The sequence below is a fragment of the Delphinus delphis genome, chromosome 2 (genome assembly GCF_949987515.2).
Source record: "Delphinus delphis chromosome 2, mDelDel1.2, whole genome shotgun sequence".
NCBI lineage: Eukaryota > Metazoa > Chordata > Mammalia > Artiodactyla > Delphinidae > Delphinus > Delphinus delphis.
The window spans coordinates 177,437,821-177,464,087 of NC_082684.1; the positions used below are offsets into that span (position 1 = coordinate 177,437,821).

A 26,267-nucleotide genomic window follows, 5' to 3' on the forward strand; every position below is an offset into this window, starting at 1 on the left:
AAGTATGAGCGGAAAGGTGGATTCAGAGTCCTATTTCCTTGGTAACCATAAAGTTAAGATAAACATGGAATGCTGTTTCCCCAGATCTCTTATCCGAAGGTCTGCACCTGAGGAAATCAAGGCTGCGTCCTTGTGTCAAAGGGACACACAGGCTCCCATCGTCCAGGAAAGAGTGACTCTTCCATTCTCACTGACACTCAAACAGCTAAGTTTCTGACAGCCTATGATTTTAGAGAACAAGTTTTTATCGCTTTGTGTCCTTGGTGGTAAGAAAGCAGTTTTCGGAGACTCACACTAGTACGACAAGATGCAGCTGTAAAAATTTGACTGAGGCACCCAGAGACGATAGATGTAAAATGCTAAAAGTTACCAGAGCCAGAAGCAAATCTCAAAGGAAATAGCTCAGCCCTCTGAGGCCTCTTCAGAATCCCTCACTCAAAGTCAGATAACAGGGCAGCGGTAGAGTGCAGGGAAGAACCTATGAAGGTTTTTGAGGGAGGCGATGCTGAGTCCCACATAACCATGCGTCCAAGCTCTTCCTGTTTATCTCACAGGAGAGGGGGCGTCAGAAGCACCACAGGGCAGCTTGATTTGTGTCCTCCGGGGTTTGGATGCCTGACTTTCACCCGAGGCATCCAAAGCGGAGAGGCTGAAGGTAGCAGCTTGAGGCAGCAGTTCAGAGAGAGAGAGGGCAGGGCAGGGGGACCCGTGTGCTCTGGGAGCAGCTGCACGCCCACCACTGTTGCCCGTAAAGCGTGTATGAGCGTTTCCTGAGGGCCAGAGGAGGGAGCTGCGCTGGAGATGCTGACGTCACAATACCTGGAGGGGTCTTCTCCAGTGGGAACACCTGTGGAAGGTGGGCTTCAGGGACCAGAAACTACGGGGGTGGCAGCCAGAGAAAACTGCATTGTCTAGGTCGTGAGAGGCACAGTCGGGTGTTTCAAGTTCAGGTCAATGAAGCTCGAAGTGTTGATCAAAATGTTGGCATTTGTATTAAAATTTCTGAATTAAAACTGTATCCCGTGGCTTAAACTGATCAAAGGGTTTGAATACTGAACAGCCGTCAGCACAGCGATGAGACCATCCAGGTTTTCATCTGGGCAGGGGCAGGCTTCCCTCTGAGGGCATGCTGAAGGGACAGTGCTAGGCAAAGTTTCGCCTTCCGCTTCCATCCAGCCCCGAGGTTCTGCTTGCCCTACACGCTGGTCTCATCAGAGCCGAGAGCAAGGTCACCAACTTGGCAAGTGCTTTTGTTCCTTAAATACACTGAGGTCAAGACGTATCCTCCAGACAGGGGGATTTGGAATTAGTAGAAGGCTAACGGCAACTTGAAACTGGAAGAGACAAGGGTACTTGGTGTCGGGAAGCCACCTGGAGTAGGGAGATATCAAGAAAGCTGGCCTCTACGTCAGTGTGAAAGGACAGGGGAAGACTGTCACTGAGTAGAGAATGGAGTCTCACTGACTGGGGGACACGATGAAGGCCTCTCTGGTCATCTACCCAGTGCCTGTTCACCTGGACATCTCTGCCCATCAACAGGGATGTTACTTAGCAGCCATGCCAGTGACCTCCATCCTCCCCACACCATAGGTGATGGGGGGGGGAGGGGGAGACCAAGCTGGGCCAGTTATATCTTCTCTCCATAGAACTTGGGATTGGGTCAAGGGAGTTGATTCAGTCGTGTGTGTGTGTGTGTGTGTGTGTGTGTGTGTCTGGGGTAGCTTTACTCTTACTTACGGACACAGGAGCTTGGAAAGCTGTTTTCTGGAGAAGAATAGAGCAGAAGTGTAGAGAGAGGCAGGTCTGAAGACAGAGAAAACTTCAGCTGAGTTTCTCATGGCTTTTCCGTCTCTGGCTCCCAGCCTTCCTGAAGACTGGCTTAATTTGCTTATACTGGGCTGGCCAAAAAGTTCATTCGGGCTTTCCCACAACATCACCCGAACGAAATTTTTGGCCAGACCAGTCTTTGGCTTCTATAAGACACCCCTCTATCTTTATAATTAATTTTTGAACTCTATTATTAAGGTAGAGGAATTACTCTTCAGTGGCTTTGAAGCACTGTGTCAGACATTGCAAAGACTGCATTTTAAAATTTCTTAGTTGCTGTATCTTTTGACGCGCCATCAGTCAGATGTACTGAGATTCTATGACATTTCCCAGGCTTTCCTCTGATTGGCAGGGGCTGTCTCTCTTCCCTTACGGATATCTGCTAATTGTAACTTCAACTGAGAAACAGCGCACCAGCAAGCACAGGGAAGGGCGGGAACGAGCAGCACAGATCTCTACCCCAGGGGCTTTAGCTCTGTCCTAATTCTGGTCGAATAGGATTAACACTCTTAACCCATTGCTATCCAAAAAAGAGTGTCATAGTGAAAAGTGGGTATCTGCTAATTTTAATGACTTTTGTTGAAGAAATGAAGGAGATGATGATGTGAAACAACGATCAGCTTATTTTCATACTTTGTCAGCCCCCATGCCTTCGGAATGTTGTCACTCAGTGGGTTTTTGTTTCCACCTTCTGGGTCCACCCATGCGAGGCAAGCTTGTGATGTGCGGAGAGTTGATTTTTTTGGTGTGCCATGGTCTCTAAGGCTTCGCATCAGATTCCCTTCCTCCTGCCTGCTGCCCAGTGTTCATCTGCCGTTGCCTCTGGATCTGGAACCTTGTCCCCTGTCACTGGGATGACTCCTGATTCAGAGCTCCCTTGAGCTCCCCCATCGCCTGTGCAGAGCTAGTTTGCCTCTAGCCCCACCCGGGTCTGTGTCTCACACCCGGCCTGTCCCTGGCAAATAGTCCGCTCTTCATAGATCTATGCTTGATAGACTGACATAGTCAATGAGCGCCCATTTAAAAAGTTAATGATCTTATTGCAATATTAGCAACTTAAGAGAAAGAAATCTCCTTTGCCCCTTTCTGGAAGAAAACAGCCCACCTGGGGAAGTGGAGGGAAGGCCTACCTTTCACTGATGCTTGAAGTATTGAGCAACACATCAGGAATCCATGCAATAGAATTCAAACTTCTCGCCATTGCCTACCAGGCCCCACCGTCCTCTCTGCCCATCTGGGACTCCCCTCCCGCACCAGCCTAGCCACCTGGCCCTCTCTCTGTTCCTCTAACACGTCGCTTTTCTTCCTCCTTCAGGGCCTTCGCCCTGCTCTTTCCTCTGCCAGGAATGTCGTAGCCTTGCAGCTGTGTAGAGCTGTGGTTTCTCACTTAGGTGGCGCCTCCAGTCTTAGCATTTCTCCTAGAGCGTTTCTCCTTAGAGTATTCCTCTCTCTTTTCCCAATTTACAGTCACTCCCCCACCCCTCAGGTCACCGTTTCCCTCTTTGTCCTGATCCCTTTCTGTAATTTATCTGTTCACTGGTTCATTATCTGTCTTCTCCAACTGATAAATAGCTTCCAGTCTGTCTTGTTCAAGACTATACTTAGCTGAGTGCCTAGTTCACGGCAGCAACTAGTAGTACTTGGTAATTAGTATTGATTACATGTTTGGTGAGTAAGTGAATAAAAGAATAATCTTTGATATAAATTACTTGATCTCAAAGAAAGAATGTTAGTGACAGAATCTTGGGTGTTATTGTGGAATAAACTTCACTAGGAGTGCTAAGCCCTTCTCATCCCTCCCTCCTCCGCACCCCCTTCTTCTTCTTTGAAACATAACTAGATCTCAACACGAAGTTTCTTTCTCAGAATACTCTGGGACACATATTTTCAGACTAGCGTTTAGAATTCCATTTCTTACAAGGGTTCTATAAAAAAGTCTTTGTTAGGTAATGAGGTTACTCTGTCCTCCAAAGAGCTTTACCTTATTCTCCAGAAATGAGAGAAAAAAAGATTTGTCTCATTCTTTGTATTAGGTTTCTTGTCCTTACATCACTTCAAGTTCAAGTTTACCTTAACATTCCTTTCCTTCCTTACGCTTGACTTTTGCCGATCTGCATTTTTTCTCAACACTATAAGTTTTATGGAGCTGTTGGGTGAAGTGCTTCACTTCAAATAGCCTATTTCAGAACCTCGTAGGAATGACAAAAAGAACAAATAGAAGAGGAAAGCAGCTAGAGAGGGTTAAGCGAGTGTGGTCCCCAGGTGAGATATACTACGCCCCCTTTCTAGACTGGCTGGCGTGGTCTGAGAGCTCAGATGGCTGTAGGTCTTCATCTCCACTCCCTCCTCCCTCTGCTTCAATCTTCAAAATCTAAGTCTCATCTCCGAGGGCTGTCATGTTCCTTTCTTTCTTAAAATTCCCTCCATTAGCTGAGTTCTCCAGTTTATCTTCTAAATTTCTTTCTGTAGTCTAATTTTTTGGTTAAAGCTTTATTGTGTATTTTGTATTCTCACTTCTTGCTATGAATCTGCTCACTGGGCAGTTCATTATACACTATATGTTGGGTAAATAGTAGTTATATGGAAAGAGTATTTATAAAGTTCTTTAGGACAGCTCAGTCATATTTATAAAGTTCTTTAAGACAGCTGAAGGGTGTACTTTTTTTGATGGCCCTCAGGTGTTGCGTTTATTACTGTATTTTCTTCTGTTGTGGAAGGATTAGTTCCCACGGATATCCTCAAAGTTTGCCTTTATCATTCTGTGTAACTTATTCATGTCCTATTAAACATTTTTGTTTCTAATTATACAAGTAATACACGTTCAATATGGAACACGGAAAGGTAAAAAAACAAAACAAAACAAAAAAACACAGCATAATCTCGCCAGGGGTGAAAACATTTCACACCTTCTTTTTGCATATGCCAATTTCCCTGTGAATCTTAGGCAGCATTTTAAAAAACACCCAAGAGGTCGCTCTAAATCTAAGCGATGTTAAGGATTAGCTGCTATTCAACAAGTTCATACGGAAATCAAAGACTCTTGGTGGAATAAGGAAGCTCGCTTCTAGCAAAGGAACCTGGGCACCCGGGGTTCCCTTAAGGAAGGCAGCTAGCTGGTACACGAAACAGCTGGTTCTGCAGCCACCCGGGGGCGGAGCGGGCGGAGGCGGAGCTTCGATGATTGGGGTAGGGGGAAAGGAGCTACAGGGCTTCCACCAATCAGGGCTCTGCTTTGTTTTCACGTACCGACCAATGAGGGAGCGCTGCTGGCGAGCCTGTCTTCAAATCGGAGACGTGCACCCCTATCGCAGCCAATCAGCAGGCGCCTCTTACACAGCGTCCACCGCGTTCTCGCCCCGCGGGCGGAGCGGCCCCGCCCCGCCCCTCCCCTCCGGCCTCGGCCCCGCCCCGCCGCGGGGCTGCGGGCTGGAGCGGGGGCCGGGCTCCCGGACTCGTGCGTCTTGCGCCCGCCGCGGCGGTGCCGAGTCCGCAGGCTGCTGATTGTCCTTCGCGGCGGCCGCGGTAGCAGCCTCCTTACCTCGGCCGGGGCTGCCTGCGCCGGACCGAGCGCGCCTCCCGCGGCCACGGCCGCCCGGAGCAGGTAAGGGGCGCCGGGGCTGCAGCGCCCGTCCGAGCCCGGGCGCGGGGCGGGCTCCCTGGCTCTCCCGCAGCCGCGGCCGGCAGGTCCGCGTCTCCCGGAGCCTCCCGCCCGCCTCGGGGCGCCTCCGCTGGGAGCGCACGGCCGCTGCACCTGGCGGGGCGCGGGGGCGGGGAGCCCTGCAGGTGGAGGGGAGACGCGGAGTTGAGTCAGTCCGGCTCGCGGCGCAGGGGACCTGCTGATAAGGAACGATAAGCCAAGTGGCTTTTTTTTTTTTTTTTTAAGTGGGAAAGGTGTCTGTACTTAGGTGGTGTGAGTTACAGCCTTCATGGACACGGGCGCTTTGCAGTGCGTTTAGACAGGAACATGATTTACTTATTATTATTTTAAAATTCGAAACAGCCTTTAACGTGAACTTATTGGAGGTTTTTTCTTCCGTGACAAGTAGACCCAGCAGTGTGACTCACCTTTGTCTGGGCTGCAGTGCGGGCCGTGCGGTGGGGACGAGGGGAGCAACGTGGATGGCGATGCCGAGCTAGTGTGCAAGAGTCTGGGGGTGGCACCTTGTCTCTGTCTCTCCTCGTGGGTGGGTGTAGACTTGAGATTCGTTTTCTTTTTCTTATTTTCTAAACATTAGCATTCGAATTAGAAAAAAGCCTTTCTAAACATAGCCTCCGGGCTTTAGGTTTTAGGGCTGCACCTGCTACCCACGCAGTCATACTTTGCAGACGAGTCCTAGGCAGTTAACTACAGTGATGTGATTTACCTGTGATGAAAAACCTTGAATTGCTGTTACCTTTTCTTTGACTTGCGTAACAGCTTTTTCTCATTCACCATTTGTTCACAAGTGAAATGAAGGTCACGAGTTTTAGCGGAAATGGCAGACTCTTGGAGCAGGTCCTCCCTTCCAGGTGCACTGCATTTAGGTCTTTTAATTGAGAAGCTCACTGCACTGCATCAATATTGGTATCCTCTTACTCTCCAGAAGCAGGTAGTGCACCTCAGGCCCATTTTGCAGGTATGTAAGCTCAGAGCCCTAGAGATGAAGGGAATTCTGCCCCAGGTCTGTAGACTTCTGCTATTATATACCTGTTATGGGTTTAATGCACGGTCCAGTACGGTTCCCACCGTCAAGCAAGCTTCTGCATACCGATTTGATTCCCATGTACACCAGTCAGAGGTGGAGATGGTTATTTCCAAGTAAAATATTCTTAGGCTTTTTTTTTTTTTCCTCTTAGGTTGCTAAGATAGTTTGAATTTCACCAGAAAGGTGATTTTTCACACAGGTAAGAAAACCTAGCGGTGCTATGTGAAAAAATCTCTATTTTAAGTTTTGGGAGGTTTTCCACGTTAGAAAACCTTATCTTCTTTGTTTGCGTCTCTGGCTTAGCATTGGACTTGAGTACTGCTTTCTGAATTGAACTAGTTAATATTCATAACGTAAGTAAAACTGAAGCATGACACATTTTGGTTATGATTTTGTTCAGGAAGTTTTTACTATAAATTTAGAAGTGTCGAACATGTAAAAATCATCTCTTCCTTGATGAGAGTAACTCAAGGGATTTTGGGGGTTAATGGCAAGTGGGGTTAGATGGGTAGTTGAGAGGGTCCCCTTGAATGATGTCAAGGCTTGGGGAACCCAGGGAGTTGTTAGGTTATGTTAAATTTATTAGTCATCAGGAACATAGAAATGTCTCATTTATTACTGAATGGAGCTGTTAGTCATGAAGCGACATCTTGTTTTCATGGCAGGTGCTCTGCTGGGTGGAACATGTACATTTTGACATAACTTATTTGTCATGTAAGGCATCCCTTACATAGGGCTTGTCCGTTCGGCTCTGATTCTGTTTACTCATTTGTTTTTGCATTAATGTCTTTACTTAATTTTTACTCCTCTGGTCAAATTAAAATTTCTAGCACCCAAGCAGAACATTCCATAGAGAAACCTTTATCATCTGCTAATTTGTACAGAAAGTGAGATCTCTTCCGATGAGCACCTCTTGCAGTGTGGGAAGTTGGAAAGAGATTTAGGCCGCTTGTAGGGTGTTTACCTGTATTCTTAGCTATAGGGCCTGTAGCCCCCGTGTAATTTTCAGGGTTTCTACCCTTCAAAAAAGATTTAATTACGACGTTACACAGCTTCCACTAGATGGTGCACTGGGTGCTGTTTACTGGAGATTTCAATCAGGTTTTTTTTGTTTTTATTAAAAGCATTTCACTGACAAAGATACAAATGTGCTGCAGCTGTCATCACTGAAATTCAAACAGAATTGCAATCAGTGATTTAAGTCAGTTTTATTAAATGAGATCATTTGGAAGGACATGGCAGCTTAATTTAAAGTGAGGGAACTTGTTAGTCATTTTAGAAACAACAGAACCTAGAGCAGAGTGTGAATTTATGGGTCCTCATTTGTGTGCCCTGGAACTGGTTTGTGTTTTGTTGGAATCTTACGTGAACTCTGGTGAGCTGTTTGAGCGTGCTTTTACGCTTTGCCTTCTTAGCTTCCTGATTCTTTAAACGAAGAGGTAGGATGAAGTGGCTGTATGTAGCAAGAGTATTTGATACCTGCTCCGAACGAATACGTAAACATCTTTTTTTCCAGGCGTGTAAAACAGTTTTTATTCCTTGAAGGCTCACTTCGTAAATCCTTCTGTTCTTATGGGAAAGCATGATTGTCAGCTTCACTTAGGAAAGAGCGGGGAGCTTTCTTTCTCCCTTGGGTGGCGGGAGCTCGCTTGTTACTGGCCTGGTTACTGGTTAAATTGCTTGTCACTGATGGTTACAGAAAGGAGATGAGAAAACACAGACGCAGCTTTGGTAAAATGCTTGCCGTTTTAGGGTTAGAAATGGCAGGGTTAGTGCAGAGTAAGGACTAGCCAGGGTGACTGCATGTTGTGAGATGTTTTGTGGAAAACACTGGACTTTTAAAGGGCAGCGCAAGCACTCAGGTGAGAAGGTCTGTGGGCGGTTGGTGTGTGTCTGTATGATCCAGTTCCGCTGAGCTTTGTGTGGGCAGGAGAGCTTTGGTAGTTTGCTTCTTGGAACCAGCTCTGGTCCTCAGGGGAGCTGATGGTGGTTTGGGAGGGGAAAATACGTAGGTGCTGCTCCTTCCAGGAAGGAAGCTCCTGGCGGGGCTGCCCGCCCTTGGGGGAGCGTGGCCGGGCGGTGGGCGGTGTAAGCAGCTGGCGGATGAGCACACTGCCTGAGTGTGGGCTTCCCCCAGTCAGGGAGCACTGAGTCAGCTTTACAGACGTCCCGTGGTCCAGGCTCGGGCTGCTTAATGCTGCTGGCTTCGAATTTATGTAAAATAAGTAGAATCCTGAACTTGGTAAAATGAATGACTTGTGTTTGCAAGTGAATGGCTTAAGAGAGTTACTTGGCATGTGTTAGGTTCTCGAATTATGGTAGGTGCTTGAACATACTTACCTCTGATACCCGGTCTTCCATTCCCTTTGGAAAAAGGCGTTATTAGAAATAGGAAACCTTGAATACGCATGGAGCTGGGGTGTTCGTATTGGGCAGTTGATTTGGGGACAAAAGAAGGCACTGGTCTAAATACTTCTTTGAGCAGAGAAGGGTCAGGCAGGGTGCCCTAGAGGGCTGGTCCAGCTAAGGGGCAGGGAAAACTCTAGGACGTACTGCTGTAGCCTGTACAGTAAAAGCCTCTGATTAGCTTTACTCGTGATTAAAAACTTGCTCTTTGCAAGACAGTGTCTCTTTATGTGTACTTACAGCAATGTGAATCATGAGAATCAAACATTTCTGAGGGTTGTAAACTTCTTTTTTTGGCGCTTGGAAGTTTGTGAAAATGAGGTTGTAAAAGTTTGGAGTGGAGCTAAGGATGAAAAGGATTGTGGAGCCGTGGACCCAGATTTGCCAAGCTTCTGTAGCTGATAATCAAAATAGTTTTTTTTCCTCTTCCTAATATGGCTTGGGATTCAAATTGTGAAGATTCTGTTTGGACCTCTGTGCTCCCTTTCATGTTTGGAATGTAGCTCAGTTCCCAGGAAGGCCCATCAGAGTTGACTGTTTTTTAGACGGTCTAATCAGGGTACAGAGTCCAGGGGGGAGGAGGTGCTGTGCTGTGGGTAACGAGGAAATGAATTAATATCATTTAGATCTTTTAAAAATAGGGTCACAATTTCGCATTTTGGAATTTTCAAAATGGTAGTCATTTCACCTTTAACATACGTACAGCTGAGTATGAAAACTTGAGGCTGAGGTTGTCAAACTTTATCATTCCTCAGAATCCCCGGGAGGGCTTGTTAAAATTCAGGTGGCTGGTTCACTCCCACAGTTTGGTTCCTCCGGTCTGGGGATGGGCCCTGAGAATATGCATTGCTAAGAAGTTCCAGGGTGACGGTCGGTGGTGCTTCTGGTCCGGGGAAAACCACTGACAGGATTCCAGGGGGGAATAGAAATGTGGCTAAGAACCCAGGCTTTGAATCCCTGCTCTGCCTGTTCTTCCTTCTTTGACATCAGGCAACTTTCTTACCTCTGGTTTTTCATTTCTAAAGTGGAAATAATGTAATAGTATGTTGTTGGGAGTATTATGTGACCTCAAATGTGTATAAAAACTCGTAGGACGTTGCCTGGAGGGTTGCAAGCATGCAATCAATGCTGGCTTTTAATCATAAAAGTCAACTGGACGTTGCCTGGAGGGTTGCAAGCATGCAATCAATGCTGGCTTTTAATCATAAAAGTCAACTAGTGAATGAAATAACTAGAATCCTGAACCTTGTGGAGTTGAGGTTTGTTCTTTAAGGACAGAAACTTCTGTCTTTATCCTCATTTCGCTGCCGTGTGCTATGGGAAGGAAACATGAGTACTCAACTTCTGTTTAATGAATGAAGGGAAAGTTTGTGGATCCTAATAATTTTCCAGAAACCTTTTTAGAGACATAGAACATTTACGTCGCTGGTGTCTTTTTCCCCCTCTAAAAAGCTTGAACTCTTTGGTCAAAATATATTGGACGCTAGCTGTAATCACTGTGGTCCATACTTTATGGAACAGGAGTCTTAAAGGTGGTTCCTTGGGGTTCAGTTACAAGGCAGCACCTGGATGTTCTTCAGGACATCTGCAGTCTCCCCTGGAGAGTGGTGACTGAACTTGATGCCCTCGATGCAGTTCCTGGAGATCTTTCCGAAGCTTGCGGGATGCCTGGTTCCCTTTCTTCCCACGGATCTCTGAGAGCTTTCTTCTCTCTGGCGATCCCCTGGATAGGAGCCCCTCCCTTCCCATCACTTCCTGTCGCAATCACACATTTTATTTCCATTGTAGCAGTTATCACACGCGTAACCGTAGCTTTATCTGTTTCCTCTTTATTGTTTCCTTCACTGGAACGTCAACTCCGAGGGCAGGGACCTAATCTTCCCTACTGTGTCCCCAGCACGGGCGCAGTGCCTGGTGAACAGGGACCTGCCGGTTCAGTGAAGGGGCGTGTGAGATGGGGACCCCTCTCTCAGATCGGGTGTGCAGACCCGAGTTAGTGGTCCTCTGTCACTACCGGTCCACGCAGAGCCTCTCGTGTTACTTTATTGCGTTTCCCCCTTTTCTCCTCACAGCCCCCTCTCTCAGGCATAGGTGTCGTTTCCTTGAGTCCTGCCCGGTTATTGGCTGGGCTGGCTGTGCTCGGTCACGCTCCCCACATGCTCGCTGGGCTGGCTGTGCTCGGTCACGCTCCCCACATGCTCGCTGGGCTGGCTGTGCTCGGTCACGCTCCCCACATGCTCGCTGGGCTGGCTGTGCTCGGTCACGCTCCCCACATGCTCGCTGGGCTGGCTGTGCTCGGTCACGCTCCCCACATGCTCGCTGGGCTGGCTGTGCTCGGTCACGCTCCCCACATGCTCGCTGGGCTGGCTGTGCTCGGTCACGCTCCCCACATGCTCGCTGGGCTGGCTGTGCTCGGTCACGCTCCCCACATGCTCGCTGGGCTGGCTGTGCTCGGTCACGCTCCCCACATGCTCGCTGGGCTGGCTGTGCTCGGTCACGCTCCCCATATCCTTGCTGGGCTGGCTGTGCTCGGTCACGCTCCCCACATGCTCGCTGGGCTGGCTGTGCTCGGTCACGCTCCCCACATGCTCGCTGGGCTGGCTGTGCTCGGTCACGCTCCCCACATGCTCGCTGGGCTGGCTGTGCTCGGTCACGCTCCCCACATGCTCGCTGGGCTGGCTGTGCTCGGTCACGCTCCCCACATGCTCGCTGGGCTGGCTGTGCTCGGTCACGCTCCCCACATGCTCGCTGGGCTGGCTGTGCTCGGTCACGCTCCCCATATCCTTGCTGGGCTGGCTGTGCTCGGTCACGCTCCCCACATGCTTGCTGGGCTGGCTGTGCTCGGTTACGCTCCCCACATTCTTGCTGGTACTTGATAATTCCTGAGCTTATAATTTTTTTCTAACCTGATGCCCCAGATGGAGCGTCTGGGCACATATGTTACTGTTCTTATTTGCGATTCTCTGGTTACTAGTGCAGTTAAGTATCTTATCAGATGCTTATTAAGTGTGTGGGTTTCCCTTTCTGTGAACTGGCACTGACATATTTATCTGTATTTAATTGTTTTGCAGGGGGAGCAATCTGTGGTATTTTAATGGCTAGCTTTTCTTCTGGGTGTTCCATGAAGAGGATGATTTCATCTTTACATAATGTTCATGTGTCATTTCCTTCCAGTTTGCGCTCTCTGTGTGTTCTTGCCTCACTGTATTTGTCTAGACTTGCGCCGATGCGTTGAAGATGAGCAGAGATAGTGGCTGCTTGATCACTTTAATACCCTAAAGGGAATTCGTTCTTAGTTTTGCCTCTAATTGGGAGATTTCATTTTTATAAATTGTATTTGATTTCATTTTTGAAAAATGTGTTGTGACTTCACTGTCGTTCGAAAAGCTGGAGAAGTAAAAGCAGAGAACGCTCTTCCTGATCTTTGTAAGGAAACTGACCTAGATGGTATTTAGCTCTTAACCCTGAAAAGTTACAGTTGTCTGTACTGAGGTTTTTAAATTAAATATTTGAATTATTTTCATCAGGCTTTTCCAAGGTAAGTTGTATACGATGACTCTGGTTAGCTGAAAGCCATCGTGGGTTTGGAAAAACAAAGCAGAAGTTGTTATGCATCTTATACCGTGAATTTTAAAAACTTTATTCAAGTGTAAGATATACCTAGAAAAATGCCTACACCATATACCTAGACATATATGATGCGTCTGTCCTAAGTGTGCGGCTCCCTGAATTTTCACAGAGCAAACACACTTATGTGAGCAGCATTCAGGTGAAGAAACAGAACATTGCAGGACCCCAGGGGCCGTCCGCCTCCGCATTTTCCTGATCCTGACTTGTAACTGGGGAGTAGTTTGGGTTCCCTGTCACCCGGCTCGTGCTGGGCTCCCATCTTTGTTCGAAGGAGAAATCAAAGTCATGTCTGAGAGCTTTGAAGAAGCATGACCTAGACTCCAGTTCTCGCAGCTGTTGTTTTCTAACCTTTGGTCACAGTACCGCTTCACACTCTTAAAAATTATTAAGGATGTTTCGTCTGTGTGGGTTGTATCTATTAATATTTACTGGGTTAGAACTTCAAGCAGGAAAATTTATTTATAAATTCATTAAAAAATAATAACCCCATTATATGTTAACATAAATAACTTCTTTATGAAAAATAACTTTATTAAAATAATTGAGAAGTGTGACATCGTTTTACATTTTTGCAGCTCCTTTTAATGTCTGGCTTAGTAATCTGTTTCTGTATTCAGTGTGTTGTGATTTATTGTTTGGCTGAAATATATGAAGATAATCCCACCTTCTACAGACCTGCAGTTGAAAAGAGAGGAGTATTTTCGTATTCTTTTTAGGTAGTCATTCTTTGATCCTACAGTAAAACTCTGTTAAGTGGTAGTCTTAAAGTTGAGTTGCAGAGTAGAAGCTGAACCCCAATCAATAAAGCTTTCTCGCTCTGTTACATTTAAATCTATCGGTCTTTCTTGTACTTTGAATCTTTTTACCCATACATGATTGAGGAAATGTTCATTCATGGAGTTATATAAATCTGCCGAATATTGGCATGTGTTATGATACCATTTGAAAAAAAAAACCAAAACAACCATTTGTAGGATCAGCAGTGAGCCCATCAGAAGAATCTGTGAGTACCGAGAAAGCTTTCGTGAAAGTTCCTGGTGGCAGGTGTAATTTTTCCAAAAACTGAATTTCTGCTTGAAAGCTTGAATTTTATTACTGGCAACAAACACTTCAGGTGTTTTCCTTGACGCGTCTGGCTCACTGAGTTCAGTTTGAGAAGATGTTTACCAGATACGCAGCTTTGTCTTCCAGGTATTTATATAAGAATACTACTACTCCATGAGGAATAGAAAAAGTTGCTAGTTCGGCTTACACATAGAGCAGCTGGCACAATTTCTCTTCCTCGAGGTGACCGTCATTCTCCAGTGGACAGCTCAGGTTCTTCTCTGCACTTCCTATTTCGTCACACAGAATATTAAAAAGACATGCACTCAAGGGTCAAGATTTCACCCAGTTGTTAGTTTTCACCGTTTCTTCAAGGATATTCTTAGGTGAAACTGGTGCTTTTTCCCCGCTGAGTTCCTCTTGGTGAGGACTGCAGTGTTGACCTGCACAGTTGGTGCCCCTGCCCTGCTTTGTGCTAAGGTGCCAGCGATTTTACACGCCCTGGCTTGAATATCATCAGTGCAAATGTCAGTGTAGTGAAAAGCACAACCTCTCAGTGCTGTTACACAAAGAGTTTTTACATCCTGAAAGGTTCTTGAGAAGTCCCCGGGTTTCCTGGACCCTGAGAGCAAAGAGCTGCCACCTGGCATCTCCTCCAGCGCAGGCGGGGGCCAGCCCCTCATTCTGACGTCTCCCTGACGGGGCTGAACCAGACCCAGCTTCTTTGCCTCCTTACGCCTAAAGCGATCTTCTTAGAAGCAGGGCCTTGCCACTTCTCGCTCAGCTCGGCTGTACTTTTCCCAGTGAAAGAAAGTTTAGTAACACTAGGAAAGCAAGTACTTCTGAGATCAGCAGCTCCAGACGGATATGAAGGTGTGCATTTTGCTGTCTTAACACAGTAAACACATCCACAAACACGCTATTACTTGTTGACTTTTCTCATCTTTTTAGATGGAGATAATCACAAAGAGACCTGGAAGAAATGTCCTGTGCGTGTATCAAAAAATATTTGCTCGGTAACATCATAATTAAGAATTATAACAGGTAGTAACCTGTTGTGATGCTCTCGATCTAATGTGTGGTTTAACCTGTTCTTCTGTTCTTTTATTTCCTGTAAAGGCTAATCTGATCTTGATTTGGTTCAGTTTCTATTTTTTTGGCAAAATTGCTTCATAGGTGGTTGAGTGTACTGGTAGCTGGATTCCGGCAATGTTGGCTGTCTCTCTGTGATGTTCACGGTCATTGATAATCATTGCCTAGATCCATTATTTTATTAGGGGTTTGCAAAATCGTGATATTTAAATTCTGTCTTTTTAATTTATTAGGATATCTTAATAAAGAGAAAGTATATTATTTGAGATGTAGTTAGTAGAGAAAAGGCAGCTTAAATGTTCGATTAGAAAAAATTAGTTTTCAAGTATGTTCAGGTTGAAGAAATTGGTCTGTCATTTTTCTTTGAAACACCAAGCTAAATGGCACTGGTTTGTAGAAGTAAGTAAATCCAAAGGAAACTATTAACAGAAAAGTCCTTTTGTTGTATTCTTAAAGTAGCTTAACTCATTTGAAATAAAATATAATAGTAGACACATCTTGGTGCTATTAAAGGAACTAGAATTTTTTTGAGTTAAACCAAGATTTTTTTGCCTCTAGAATAATGTAGTTATCGCACGTAATTATCCTTTTACATATCTTAACATCGTGTTCTGAGAGCAGATTTGAAAGTGTATAAGGCATCCTGCCTTGAAGGTGCTGATGGTGCAGTAAAATAGGTGAAAAGTTGACAGTTTATGTAAATTTGTCACTGGCATTCTGTGGGTTACAGTATTTCCCCCTTAAAAATTTATAATGCTGAGAAATGGATGATAGAAGATAAAGTTTTCTTTGGAAAAACCAAAGCAGTAGGTGAAACTGATTATCTGAGGAGCAGGTTAAATGGAACTGGAGTATCTGTTGGATTCGGGTGAGAGAAAAAGGAGAGGCAGGTGCCTCCAGTCCTAGCCTGCAGACTTTCACCCAGATTCCTGCGGGTGCCGACTGTGGCTGGCTTGGAACAGGTCCTTCTACTTCAGGTCAGGCTGGTTCCTAGCTGCTCTTTCCTCCCCGCATTCCTTCTCATAATTTGAGTGATTGCTGAATGCACGCTACTTAGTACCTAGATGACAAAAGGTTATATAAATATTTGGACGTTTGTGCAACCCCCCCGGGCACTGATTCACGCCCTGATCAGCAGTGGGATGTTCTTCATTCACTAGTCCGTCCTGTACCCTTCCTCTCGTGTGTGTTTCAGGTTGGTGTCCTCAGCAAAGTGCTTTATTTCATTACTGATGCACATAGTTTCGGGACTGAGGTTTGTCACCTTGTCTTCAGTGCAGTGTCTCACACTCTGTAGACGACAACTAAAGTGATTTTGATTTGGCTTCTGGTGTCTCCGTGGTTCTGATCTCCAGAGGACTCCAGAACTGGGTAATTAAATTTACTCTCTTGCATATGGAGCCTACAGTATCCGTCAGGGACAGACTGTGACTGGTAAGGCGGGACTGCTTATCAGAATAGACAGTTTCCTGTCTGAGAATAATTGTGGACTTAGCAAAAGCTTTGGAATGCTTTAGCCGGCTGGGACGGGCTTGGAGTTTACAAACAATCACCGCCGTTTATCGGTCCCTTGCTGAAAGCCAGGCACTGTGCTGAGCCAGCTCTCCTTAGATATTCATGCCGAATTCTTACAGCAGCCCTTTAAGTTATTGTCATTTTTATTTTGCAAATGGGAAAAGACCAAGTAGTGGAGAAGTTAAATAATTTGCCCCGAGTCATATGACTAGGAAGTGGTAAAAGCTTGGCTTCAAACCCACGTGACCTGTTGTTCCAAACCCCAGAGACCACAGAGTGTGAGAGCATCGTATGATCTGAACTCGCACCGGCGTTTTTCTCTCCTTATACATCTTCAGTCTTTCTTTCTCTGGCTTCCCATCTTAATCTGGACAAGCGCAAGTCTAACACTTTGCACCAAAGCGCACCCCTCAGGGACAGAAGTTGGCCCGGGAGAAGTCTGAGGGCTCTTCAGAGAGTAGCCCACCACAAGCATAAAATCGTTCTGAAGTTTATGTTGGATCTGATAGGTTAAACGTCACTTGACGTTCCGGGAAGATGTGTCATTTGTACGCCCACCCTTCATCCTCCACAAGAGACCTCAGTTTGAGGGGAAGTCTGTGGGATCTTGCAGAGATGCCCTGGCCAGATGTGGGCCCCGGGTAATTCTCCCTGTTGGCGTGGTGAGGTCGGGAGGGCCGGAGGGCCCCGACGCGGTGCGGGGGGACACTGGTGAGGGGGCGAGTCGGGGGGCAGCTGCGGCAGGGCTGGGCTGGACGCGGATTCGGGCGGAGACTGAGTGGGCCGATGGCCGGGTGGGGCGCTTAGTTCTCCTGCTTCTCAGATGGTGTCATTTCTTCTCTGTTCCTGCTGCTGGCTCTGCTTCTTGCTACTGTCCCTCAGTTGTGGGAGTGGCTTCCGTCCATATCTGTCTTCAGACCCCCCACCTCCCGCACGCGTGCACACACACACGCACAGCGTGGCTTTGCCCATCGTCTGGCCCAGCGAGCTCGGGTCCACTGAGCCCACCGGAGCCTTGTTGGCGGGCGTCCGTTTGCAGTTGCTTCGTGGCATCCCCTGGATGTTTGAGTGTCTCAGAGTTAGCGCTGATTTCAGCTGCTCTTCCCTCGGAAACCGACTGTGACATTGTTAGGCCGTCTACAAACGGGCAGGAAGAGAACATTTGCATGTCCACTGTGGGTCCCTCTCAGATCCCTGTTTAATCAGCCAAGGGGGCAGCACTCGCTGGAAGGTTGAGCCGAGGCGGCATGAGCTGGAATTCCTTTCTCTGGCCCGTGGTTCCCAGTGAAGCGTGCGTCTGCCTGCGACAACGTCAGGGCTTACGTCGCATCTCCAGCAGATCTACGGGAACAGTCGAGTACTTCCGTTTACGATAATGTGCGTAAACGCTAGGTTCTACGATTTTTTAAACTCAGCTTAGCTTCTCCAAGGCCAGAAGCCTCCTCGTGAAGCTGCCGGGCTGACGTGCTGGATGGTGACTACACCTCCAGCCTCCTGTGTCCTGGAGAGTCTGTTTCTCCAACTCGCTTCCTAGTTTAGTTGATATTTATTGCCCTGTCACTGAAAACCTTGAGGCCATATACGTATATCTTAATGGTTAAGGATGTAGACTGTAAAACAGAAACCTTTTTTTGCAGACCACTTGGTTGAGGTATGACTGACATACAGAGAGCTGAGCGTACTCCACGTCTGCAGTTTAATGAGTGTACATTGCGAGGTAAGTGTACATCTGAGACGTCATTGGTGTACTCTGCGTCATGAACCTGTTCATCACCTCCAAAGTTTCTTCCCGCTCTCTGGATTATTATTTTGTGGTAAGAGTACTTGACCTAAGATCTGCCCTCTGAGCAGGTTAAGAATACCGTGTGGCGCTGTGTCTGTAGGCGCTGTGCTGTGCAAATCTCTGGGACTTTCACCTCGTGTAACTGAAACTTTGTACCCTTTGTCTCATGCGTCCCCGCGTCCCCCTGCCCCCAGCCCCTGGAGACCACCGCTCCACTGTTTGCTCTGTGAGTCTGCCTGTTTAGATTGATCACAGAGGCAGTGCCGTGTAGCGTCTCTGCCTGTGACCGGCCTGTTTCACGTAGCACAATAGCCTCCAGGTTCATCCACATCGTCAAATGGCCGGGTTTCCTTCTTTAAGGCTGAATAATATTCTAAACATTTTTGGATTCAGATTCCAGCTCTGCTCATTGCTGGTCTTATGAACGAAGGCACGTTATCTACTCTAAGCCTCCGTGTTCTTGCCTGAAGCCGCCTGGCGGCAGGGCCTGCCTCAGGCGACGGTGGCGAGAGCCCTTGGTGTCACGTCTGGCACCAGGCGAAGGTCCGCAAGTGGCAGTTGCTGTGCCTTGTTAGTTAGCAGTGTGGTTGGAGACACTATGGGGCCGGTTTCCCGTCTCTGCCGTCCGTCAGCGCGCAGATGCCGTCATGTCTTCCTTCCCGGTGTCTCGTGGCACCGTTGCTGCCGCCTCCGCCTCGGAGAGCTCGTCCTCCTGGTCTCCCATGCAGGTGGCTGTGACAGCTCGTCCCGCCCTTCACGGTCTCTCCACGTTCCGTGTTGCAGCGCACGCACGGTCTGCCGTCCATCCTCTGGCTCTCCCCCCCTGGGACTTTCAAAGCCTGTCGTATTCAGGCCCACGTGTTATTCTTTCTTACCCGCCCCCGACTCTGGTCACACGTAGGGCCGTGTCCCGGGACGTGCGCCGTCCTCTGTGTTGTCCTTGCTGACATCCTGGCTTTGCTGCAAGTGCCCACCGTCTGTCACGGACGGTCGTGACGTTGCTGTGTGCAGGGCTCCCGGGTCGGAGATGCTCAGGCCTCAGTCCTCACCCCCGTCTTGGCTGGGCCCTGGCCTGCCTTTAGAGGTCCAGAGTCTAAGAAGCTTCATTACTCTGTTGCTGTTATTACTCTAGAGTCCAGAGCACTGGAAACCCCGCCGGTCTCCTTTATGCCTAAACCCTGTTAAAAGGAATTTCGCCCCCGGAGATGTGAGCTGCAGCATCACTGTGTTGCTTCTTTATGTCTTAGTCTTCCTAAAACTCACAAGTGTTGAGTGGGTGCACAGTAGTATTTCCTTTTGATGTATTTTTGTTCTCTTAGTTTAAGGGATCTTGGCAGTGGATAAACTGAATCTCTTGTTGGTTAAAAAAAAAAAAAAGTGGGGGGAATGTAAGATGCACGAGTTCATCTGTTCCTTGTTGTCTGGAATCCCTGCTGACCTGGACGCAGCCGTTCCAGCCCCTGTTGTGTTCAGGGCGCAGCGGGGAAGCTGGGGCTCCCGGGCCTTTGTCCATTCAGGTGGCCTGACCCGCACCGCATCCTACGTCATGATAGTCTTAGGGGATCCTTTCGCTGCGGGTGGGATTGAATTTCCTTGGCTTTGATGCGGGGGGCGGGGGGGGGCATTTTAAGATTAAGAGACCGAGAGGAGGCAGCATGTCCTTGAGGGCGGGGCTTTGCCCTCTCTTTGCTTCGCTGCTGCCATCTGGGTTGAGGGAGGGCGGAGCGAACGCATGGCTCTCCTCCGGAATGCGCTGTGCGTCTCATAGTGAGCAAATGAGGGCGCTGCTCCAGAGGGGTTTTGCCCCTGTGCTGCCGGGCACCTCGCGGGGCCTTGGAGGAGGGGGGAGGGAGGGTGGGGAGGGCACTTATCCAGAGTTGTCTCCAGCAGCCTCTTCTTCCTTCTGGAATCTTCCTCTCAGCTCCCCTAGGAGACACGGAGGCCAAGTGCTCTTTCCTAGCTGTCGCCCCTGGGGACTCACCCGTGATTAAGGCCCACCAGATAGAGGACTTTCAGGGGACCGATCCCAGGGTTCAGACCTGCTAATTAGGCCCTTGCGTTTCAATAAATACATCCCCAAAAGAAGCTGGCTGCTTGGTGAAGTGAGTTTCACCCAGTGGAGCTGGGGTCCTCCAGGCAAGACAGGTCAGACATATTCTGTGTGGTACTTTCATTAGGTGACAGGTTGGATCCTTTTTTCCTTTGGAATAATTTTGGTAAAATTTCAGAAATGCTGAATGGCAAAGAGACCAGGGTAAATACCATATGACCTTCACCCCAGATTAACAGATGTTAACATTTTGGCATATTTGTTTAAGATTTTTTTTTAAATGAAAGAAAGGAAACAGTGTAGATAAAGTTGAATCATAATTTGTTGCCCTTTTCTCAGTTCTCTTGCCTTTTCTTCCCCACAAGCAATTGCTAATATGAATTTGTATCCTTCCATCTTTTTCTAAATGTGCTTTTTCATATGGATGTTTCTGTCCTTTTAAGGGCATATCCGGTGTTAAAATGATCATCAGCAGAAAAGATACACTGCATGTTTTGTTCTGTTACTTGTTTTTAAAAAATTGTCTGTTGTGCGAGTAGCTAGCCGTGGAGACACGGAGATCAGATGACATTTTCCATTCTAATTTTTTGTATTGTCTGCAGATGTCTTCCGTTTGTACCTAAAATTGCTAATGGAAATCCGTCATTGGTTCCCTGCTATTTAATAGAAATCCTTATTTGTTTGTAATGCCTTAAATTGATTAGAATTTTAAAAAATTGCTACCATTAGTAAGTTGAAAGCCTAATTTGTGGCTAAAATTTCCACATGTACTTCAGCAGATGGTCTCAATATTCTGTGTTTCAAAAAGATGCTGCAGAGATACTGCATTGGGTATGGAATCGTTGGTAGGGGATGAGTGGGTGGCTGGGAGCTTTTGTCTTGAGCTGACACATGTAGAACCGCTGTTGCTAGGGCCGCTTAGGGAAGGTGGGATTGTGTGGGGAAGTGTGTTATTAAATGTTGCTTCCGTTTTTTTGGCTAACAGTTGTTAGTTTTTTTAATATTAGAACATGTCTCCTTTGGTTTAAGAAGTATACCTAAATATAACATTAGTACTTACGAGTCTCGCCTGTTCTTCTCAGCAAGCTCCGATGTCACTGTCCCCACTGTCTGGTGGACGTTGCACGTGAATCGCTCCTCTTGACCTCAGGCAAAGCCCAAAGTGGAAAAACAGGTCCACTTTTAAACGTACCCAGTTCCTGTTCATGGCGTCACTGTCCTTTTCCTATCTAAGATTAGGAGCTGGAGAGTCATCTTTGAATTCCAGCGTCTCTTCAGTTTTCAGTTTTAGATCTGCTTTCCCCTCACCCCCCCGACATTCTGCTGCACTGATCTCCTGTGTTCTGATGGCATTGCCGTCCTTCTGGTTCAAGTCTGCTCACCTCTGACTTAGCTCACTGCGGCTGCTGCTTTGCTGAGCATGCAGCCTTCGGTGTCCCCTGTACCCAGTTATCAGATTTAAAAACACTGCCCACGTTACACTGTTTTCAAAGAGGACTTCGCCCTCATGGACCCTTAAGGGCTCTGAAGTTGCTATAATCAAGCCCCAGTTCTGTCACTTAGCAACTACATGACCTTGAATATGTTGTCAGTATTCTGAGACTCAGTTTCCTCATGTGTAAATTGAGGCAGTAACAAGTGTTTAGGGTAGAGGGCTGTCAAGGGCTTGAAGTCAGAGAACACACTTGGAAGTACAATAGCTGGCACGGTCCAATGTTCGGGCACTTATTCCTAATCAGATCAGGTTTTTAATCCCTTTTCCCAGATTTCATTGTTTTTCGTATTGCGCTACTCTCTAAATATTCAACTTTAACCTTCTAAAACTATGAACTGGTTGTGTGATCATCTCGTTGAACTTTAACCCCTTCCCTTCCAATCAGACCTTTGCGTGCGTGTAGACCTGGGATCTGTAAATACATAAGACACCGCGGGATGGGGTGCCTCAGAGTTTTCCACCTGTAACGTCTTTCTTTTTGTGTGTGTTCTGTCCATCCTTTAATAATCGAACTCAAAGACCCTCTTTTGTTTTTATTTTCCTGTTTTTCCAACACTAACTTACAGCGGTGGATTATTTTGTTTCTCTGTATACAGCACCCTCTTGTGGGTTGAGTACCTTTATGTAGAAGCTATTTCCCTGCCTCAGTCGTGAGTCCCCTCTGGGCTGGGCCCCTGTTTTGAGCTTCTCTGGAGCCTAACCGTTGCCAGTGCTTAATAACGTGTTGATGACGCGCGCTACTTGATAACAGTCATGCGCGGGGTAAAAACCGCGGCACTCCTTTTGGCAGGACCAGTTCGCACGTGAGTGAGTGTTGATAGGTGTGGGCTCAGCAGAGCTGTGCTGCACGGGTAGGGTGGCGTGTACGATGGACGGGGCTTCTGCTCGTTTGAAGGGAAGGCTGCCGTCACACACGAGCTGGGAGGAAAGTGAGCTTCGCGGGGCACAGGAGGTACCGGTCGTAGCTGGAGCAGAGGAAGCGGAACTAGTCCAGGGCTCACCCTGTGGAAGTGGTGGTTGAACAGAGGCTGAGCGCGGCCGCCTGCGGGACCTGGAACAGTGTTTCGGGCAGAGGGGACAGCGTACGTGGGAAAGGGGAGCTGAGACAGAGCTTGGCGCGGTGTGGACTAGAAGTGCTTAAGACTGGAGTTCTGTTTTGTTTTTTTCTAAATCTTTTTTATGGAAGTCTAGTTGATTTACAGTGTTGTGTTACTTTCTGCTGTAGAGCAAAGTGACCCGGTTACACACACACACACACACATATATATATATTCACACACATTCTTTTTCATATTGTTTTCCAGTACCGTTTATCACAGGATACTGAGTACAGTTCCCTGTGCTCTACCGTAGGACCCTGCTGTTTATCCGAGACTAGGGCTCTGAACGTGAAGGGGCGCGCGGTCCCAGGCGAGCTGGTGAGGTAGGGACGAGGGGCGACGTTGTCCACGGTCTTCTCAAGCCACATTCTGGATTTTTAGATTAGATTCTAAGAGCCAGTTTTCAGGTAGGGAGGGAGCTGATGAGTTTTTAGGACAGATGTGTGTGGGTGTGTACGTGCGCGCGCACATACCTTTTAACGATCGCCCCTTAGTCGCCCGGAGCCAGTGCGTTGCGCGGGGGCAGCCGTAGGTCCACAGTGAGGCCGGTTGCAGCGGCGCAGGGCGGGAAGTGGGCTGAGCCCAGAGACATCAGGAAGGCGATGGCACGCGGTGATGGGCTCGACGTAGGAGGGCAGGGAGCCACTCTGAGGGTCTGGCGTGGGCATCTGTGTGGATGCCAGGGTGCGGGGGTCAGGGCAGGTTTGGGAAGTAGCGGAAAGACGTTCAGTTTTAAACGTGTTGAGTCGGAGGGGGCCTCTGCGCGTGAAGCGGGGGCGGCCCTTGGTCACACGCTGGATCCTGGACGGGGGGAGGCCGGGGGAAGGACTAGAGATTCCGCTTACAGGTGACAGTTGCAGCCAAACTCGTTACTCTTTAGTGGCAGCGTTTTCAGGTTCAACGACACCTTTTAGGTATGGAACTTAACGATTTTGGCTGACTGTTTCGCAGAGATTTGTTGAGTACCTGTCATTTAAAAGTTACAGTGTTAAGCTCTGGGCAGATGCAAAGAAGAAGAATATCTAGTTTTCCTCTTGGGACTTTAACGTCTAAAGATAAACTACCTAAAAATTGAGCAAAGCACAATGGAACATGATTACAAAGGCAAATAGCGAGGGTAGCTGTGTTTGCTGATTATTCAGGTGTAGGATTTGAAGGTGTGCAGAAACTGGCAGGGCGTGGTGAGCAAGATGGTTGAGTTTTACAGGAAGGCAGGTCTCTTTCCCTTTCGGTAGCAGGAAGCAGGGACGGGGTTGTCCAGGCAGGCTCTGGGGCAGAGCAGTGGCCCCTGGGTCTGTGTGGCGTGGACCCTGCACGAGCACACTGGGTGCGATGCGTGGCTGTGCTGGTGCTGTAAACCGGGGTTATTACTGGTTGTAGAGCCGAAGAGTTCTGGTCCGTTGAGAGGCCACTAGAAAGTTGGCGTATTTTATGTAACTGTATTACTTTGCTTCCATGGTGTTGATGTTGTTGCTTTTGATTGTGGACGAGTATGGGGCAGAGTCAGGGAGGCTTGGTGACCCTAGACGCAGTGCTTTCTCACCGGAGTTCTGAGATCTGTATCTCTATGGCTTCGGTTATCTGCGCGGGGCTGGGAATGAAGATCTGTGAGAGCTTTAAGCTGTGAATGCAAAGCGTGCTGCGTTCTGGTGGAGAGGAGCTGCTTCACTGCGTCTGCATTTCGCCGTCGCCTCGGTGCCTTTTGCCTGTAAGTAGACGGAAGACTTTAGACTCTGCTTTCCTAGGTGCCTCACGCTGATCCCTGAAGCGTCAGGGTGGGTGTGGGTGAGTGAACTGGGCGTGAGGGTGGGTGGGTTTTTGTATGTCATTGAGGTTGCTCTTCCTGCTGTGCGGGGTAACTGCTTATGGCTGTTTCCCGTTCCCTTATAGCTGTACCGGTAAAGGGTCCACCTGAGAAGTCTCGACAGATGCATCGATCTGAATGCCTTTACTCTGTCTTAGGCTGTAGTCTTTCTCTTGATAGAATTCTTCTGTGATTGTACCAGATGATACAGAAAAGACTCCTGGTTAATTTAGGTGGCGCTGACTTACCCGTCTCTTTCAGGCTGCTTCAGGTAACGTTAGAACCATTTACACCAGGTAGTTTTGTTCATAATATGACACTGTGGGTTGTTTCACTTGGCTGACGACAAAACCATTATTTTTCATAGGAGGCAGTTGTAGGTAGTAAGATGTAACAAGTGTGTGAAACACCTGAAACTGCTCCAGCACCTCCAGGCATAAGTGTCCTGGGAGCCTTTCACCTTCCAATTCTCTTTCTTTCTTTCGTTTTAAAAAAATGTCGGTGTGTTTCTAAAAGTAAAAGTATATACAACATTAAAATCCAAGCAAATCTTTATGAAAATTCAGTTAATGAGAAGATGAAATCTAGTGGAGGGAAGCCTTTCCCTGTATTTGATGATTCATCAGCAGTTGCTGCTGGAACTAAATTATTGTCTAGAAGGTGTTTCCAGCTGTTAGATGGTTGCAAATAGCAATGCCTTGAAATGTCACCTCTTTTCATGATTTGAGGGTCTATCAATACCTGACGTTACCTCTGTTAATTATTTCATATATATGCACACATGCATGTATGTGAGTTTCCATCATGCATATGTAATGTTTGTACAGATACAGATAAAACTTTTACAGGTAAAAGGCCACAGAGAAGAGTGCCGTGAATTTTCACAAGCTGGACACACCTGTGTAAATAGCGGGTGTGTTTGAGTGTGTTTGACTCTTTGGTTTGTGTAACAGGGAGAAGCGTTGATTGAGCCATGAATCTAGAGGTGCATTTTAGTTTGGCTGAAGATGTCTGGATATTCATATCGCGGGTGTTTTTCTGACTTAAACGCTCAAGGTCAAGCTACGTGGGCGAGAACCTTGCTCATTCGTTAGTCGAGTCGGCCTGAGTGTCAGAGGTGAGTCTTAACCGCGCCTCCTTCAGCTGCCCTGAAGCTGAGGTGCGTGGGCTTTTTATTCACAAGGGCATTGTTTTTGCTCCCAAGCTCCGCGGGAGAATCTTAGCCCTGCCCTCAGGCTTCTATCAGGGCAGATGGATTTGTGTACGTCTCACAAAAGTCTTGTTAAAGTCTTGTTTGAAAGAAGCAGTATTTTGGGAGGCGTCTGAGAGGATATGTAGATCATACATTATACTAGCTATTTTATTTTATTTTTTAAAATCTTTTTGTTATTTATTTTTTTGGCTGTGCCGGGTCTTCGTTGTGGCTTGTGAGCTCCTTTGTTGCGGCTTGTGAACTCCTTAGTTGCGGCACACACGTGGGATCTAGTTCCCTGACCAGGGATCGAACTTGGACCCCTGCGTTGGGAGCGTGGAGTCTTACCCACTGCGCCACCAGTGAAGTCCCACTAGCTATTTTAAAATACACTCCTGGATCAAGCCAGATTAGCCTGAGCACAGCATCGTTGTATCATGTATCAGACCAAGTTTTACTGACTTGTTAGTTGGCGTGATGTTGGCGGGTGTTGTCAGGAAGTCCCCTAGACATGTTACAGATTCTCTGGCCACATCACCTGTTAGTTTACCTTCTCAGATGAAGCAAATGGGTTTCAGAGTCTGTGACCGTTGTCTGTACTTAAGTGAAATATTCCGCGGTTTCCGTGCTCCTTCCAAAAGGAT

The 26,267-nt window shown here is 47.5% G+C and overlaps 2 protein-coding genes across 7 annotated transcripts in view; one reads left to right on the forward strand and one right to left on the reverse strand.

The window, feature by feature from the left end:
• The first annotated feature begins 5,245 nt into the window (after positions 1–5,245).
• Positions 5,246–26,267, forward strand: part of MPP7 (MAGUK p55 scaffold protein 7) — a 248,064-nt gene continuing 227,042 nt past the window's right edge. The window contains exons 1-3 of one of the 6 annotated variants that reach the window (XM_060006379.1): positions 5,246–5,428; positions 17,837–17,916; positions 22,832–22,950. The gene's annotated coding sequence lies outside the window, so the exon portion shown is untranslated. Of the gene's footprint in view, positions 5,429–6,663; positions 6,712–15,800; positions 16,056–17,836; positions 17,917–22,831; positions 22,951–26,267 lie in introns of those variants that run through there. The other 5 variants (XM_060006381.1, XM_060006378.1, XM_060006380.1 and 2 more) reach the window with 5 other exon arrangements.
• LOC132419140 (variant surface antigen E-like) lies at positions 11,036–11,698 on the reverse strand. The gene has a single exon (XM_060003174.1). The coding sequence runs from the start codon at positions 11,696–11,698 to the stop codon at positions 11,036–11,038; it is 663 nt and encodes a 220-aa protein (XP_059859157.1).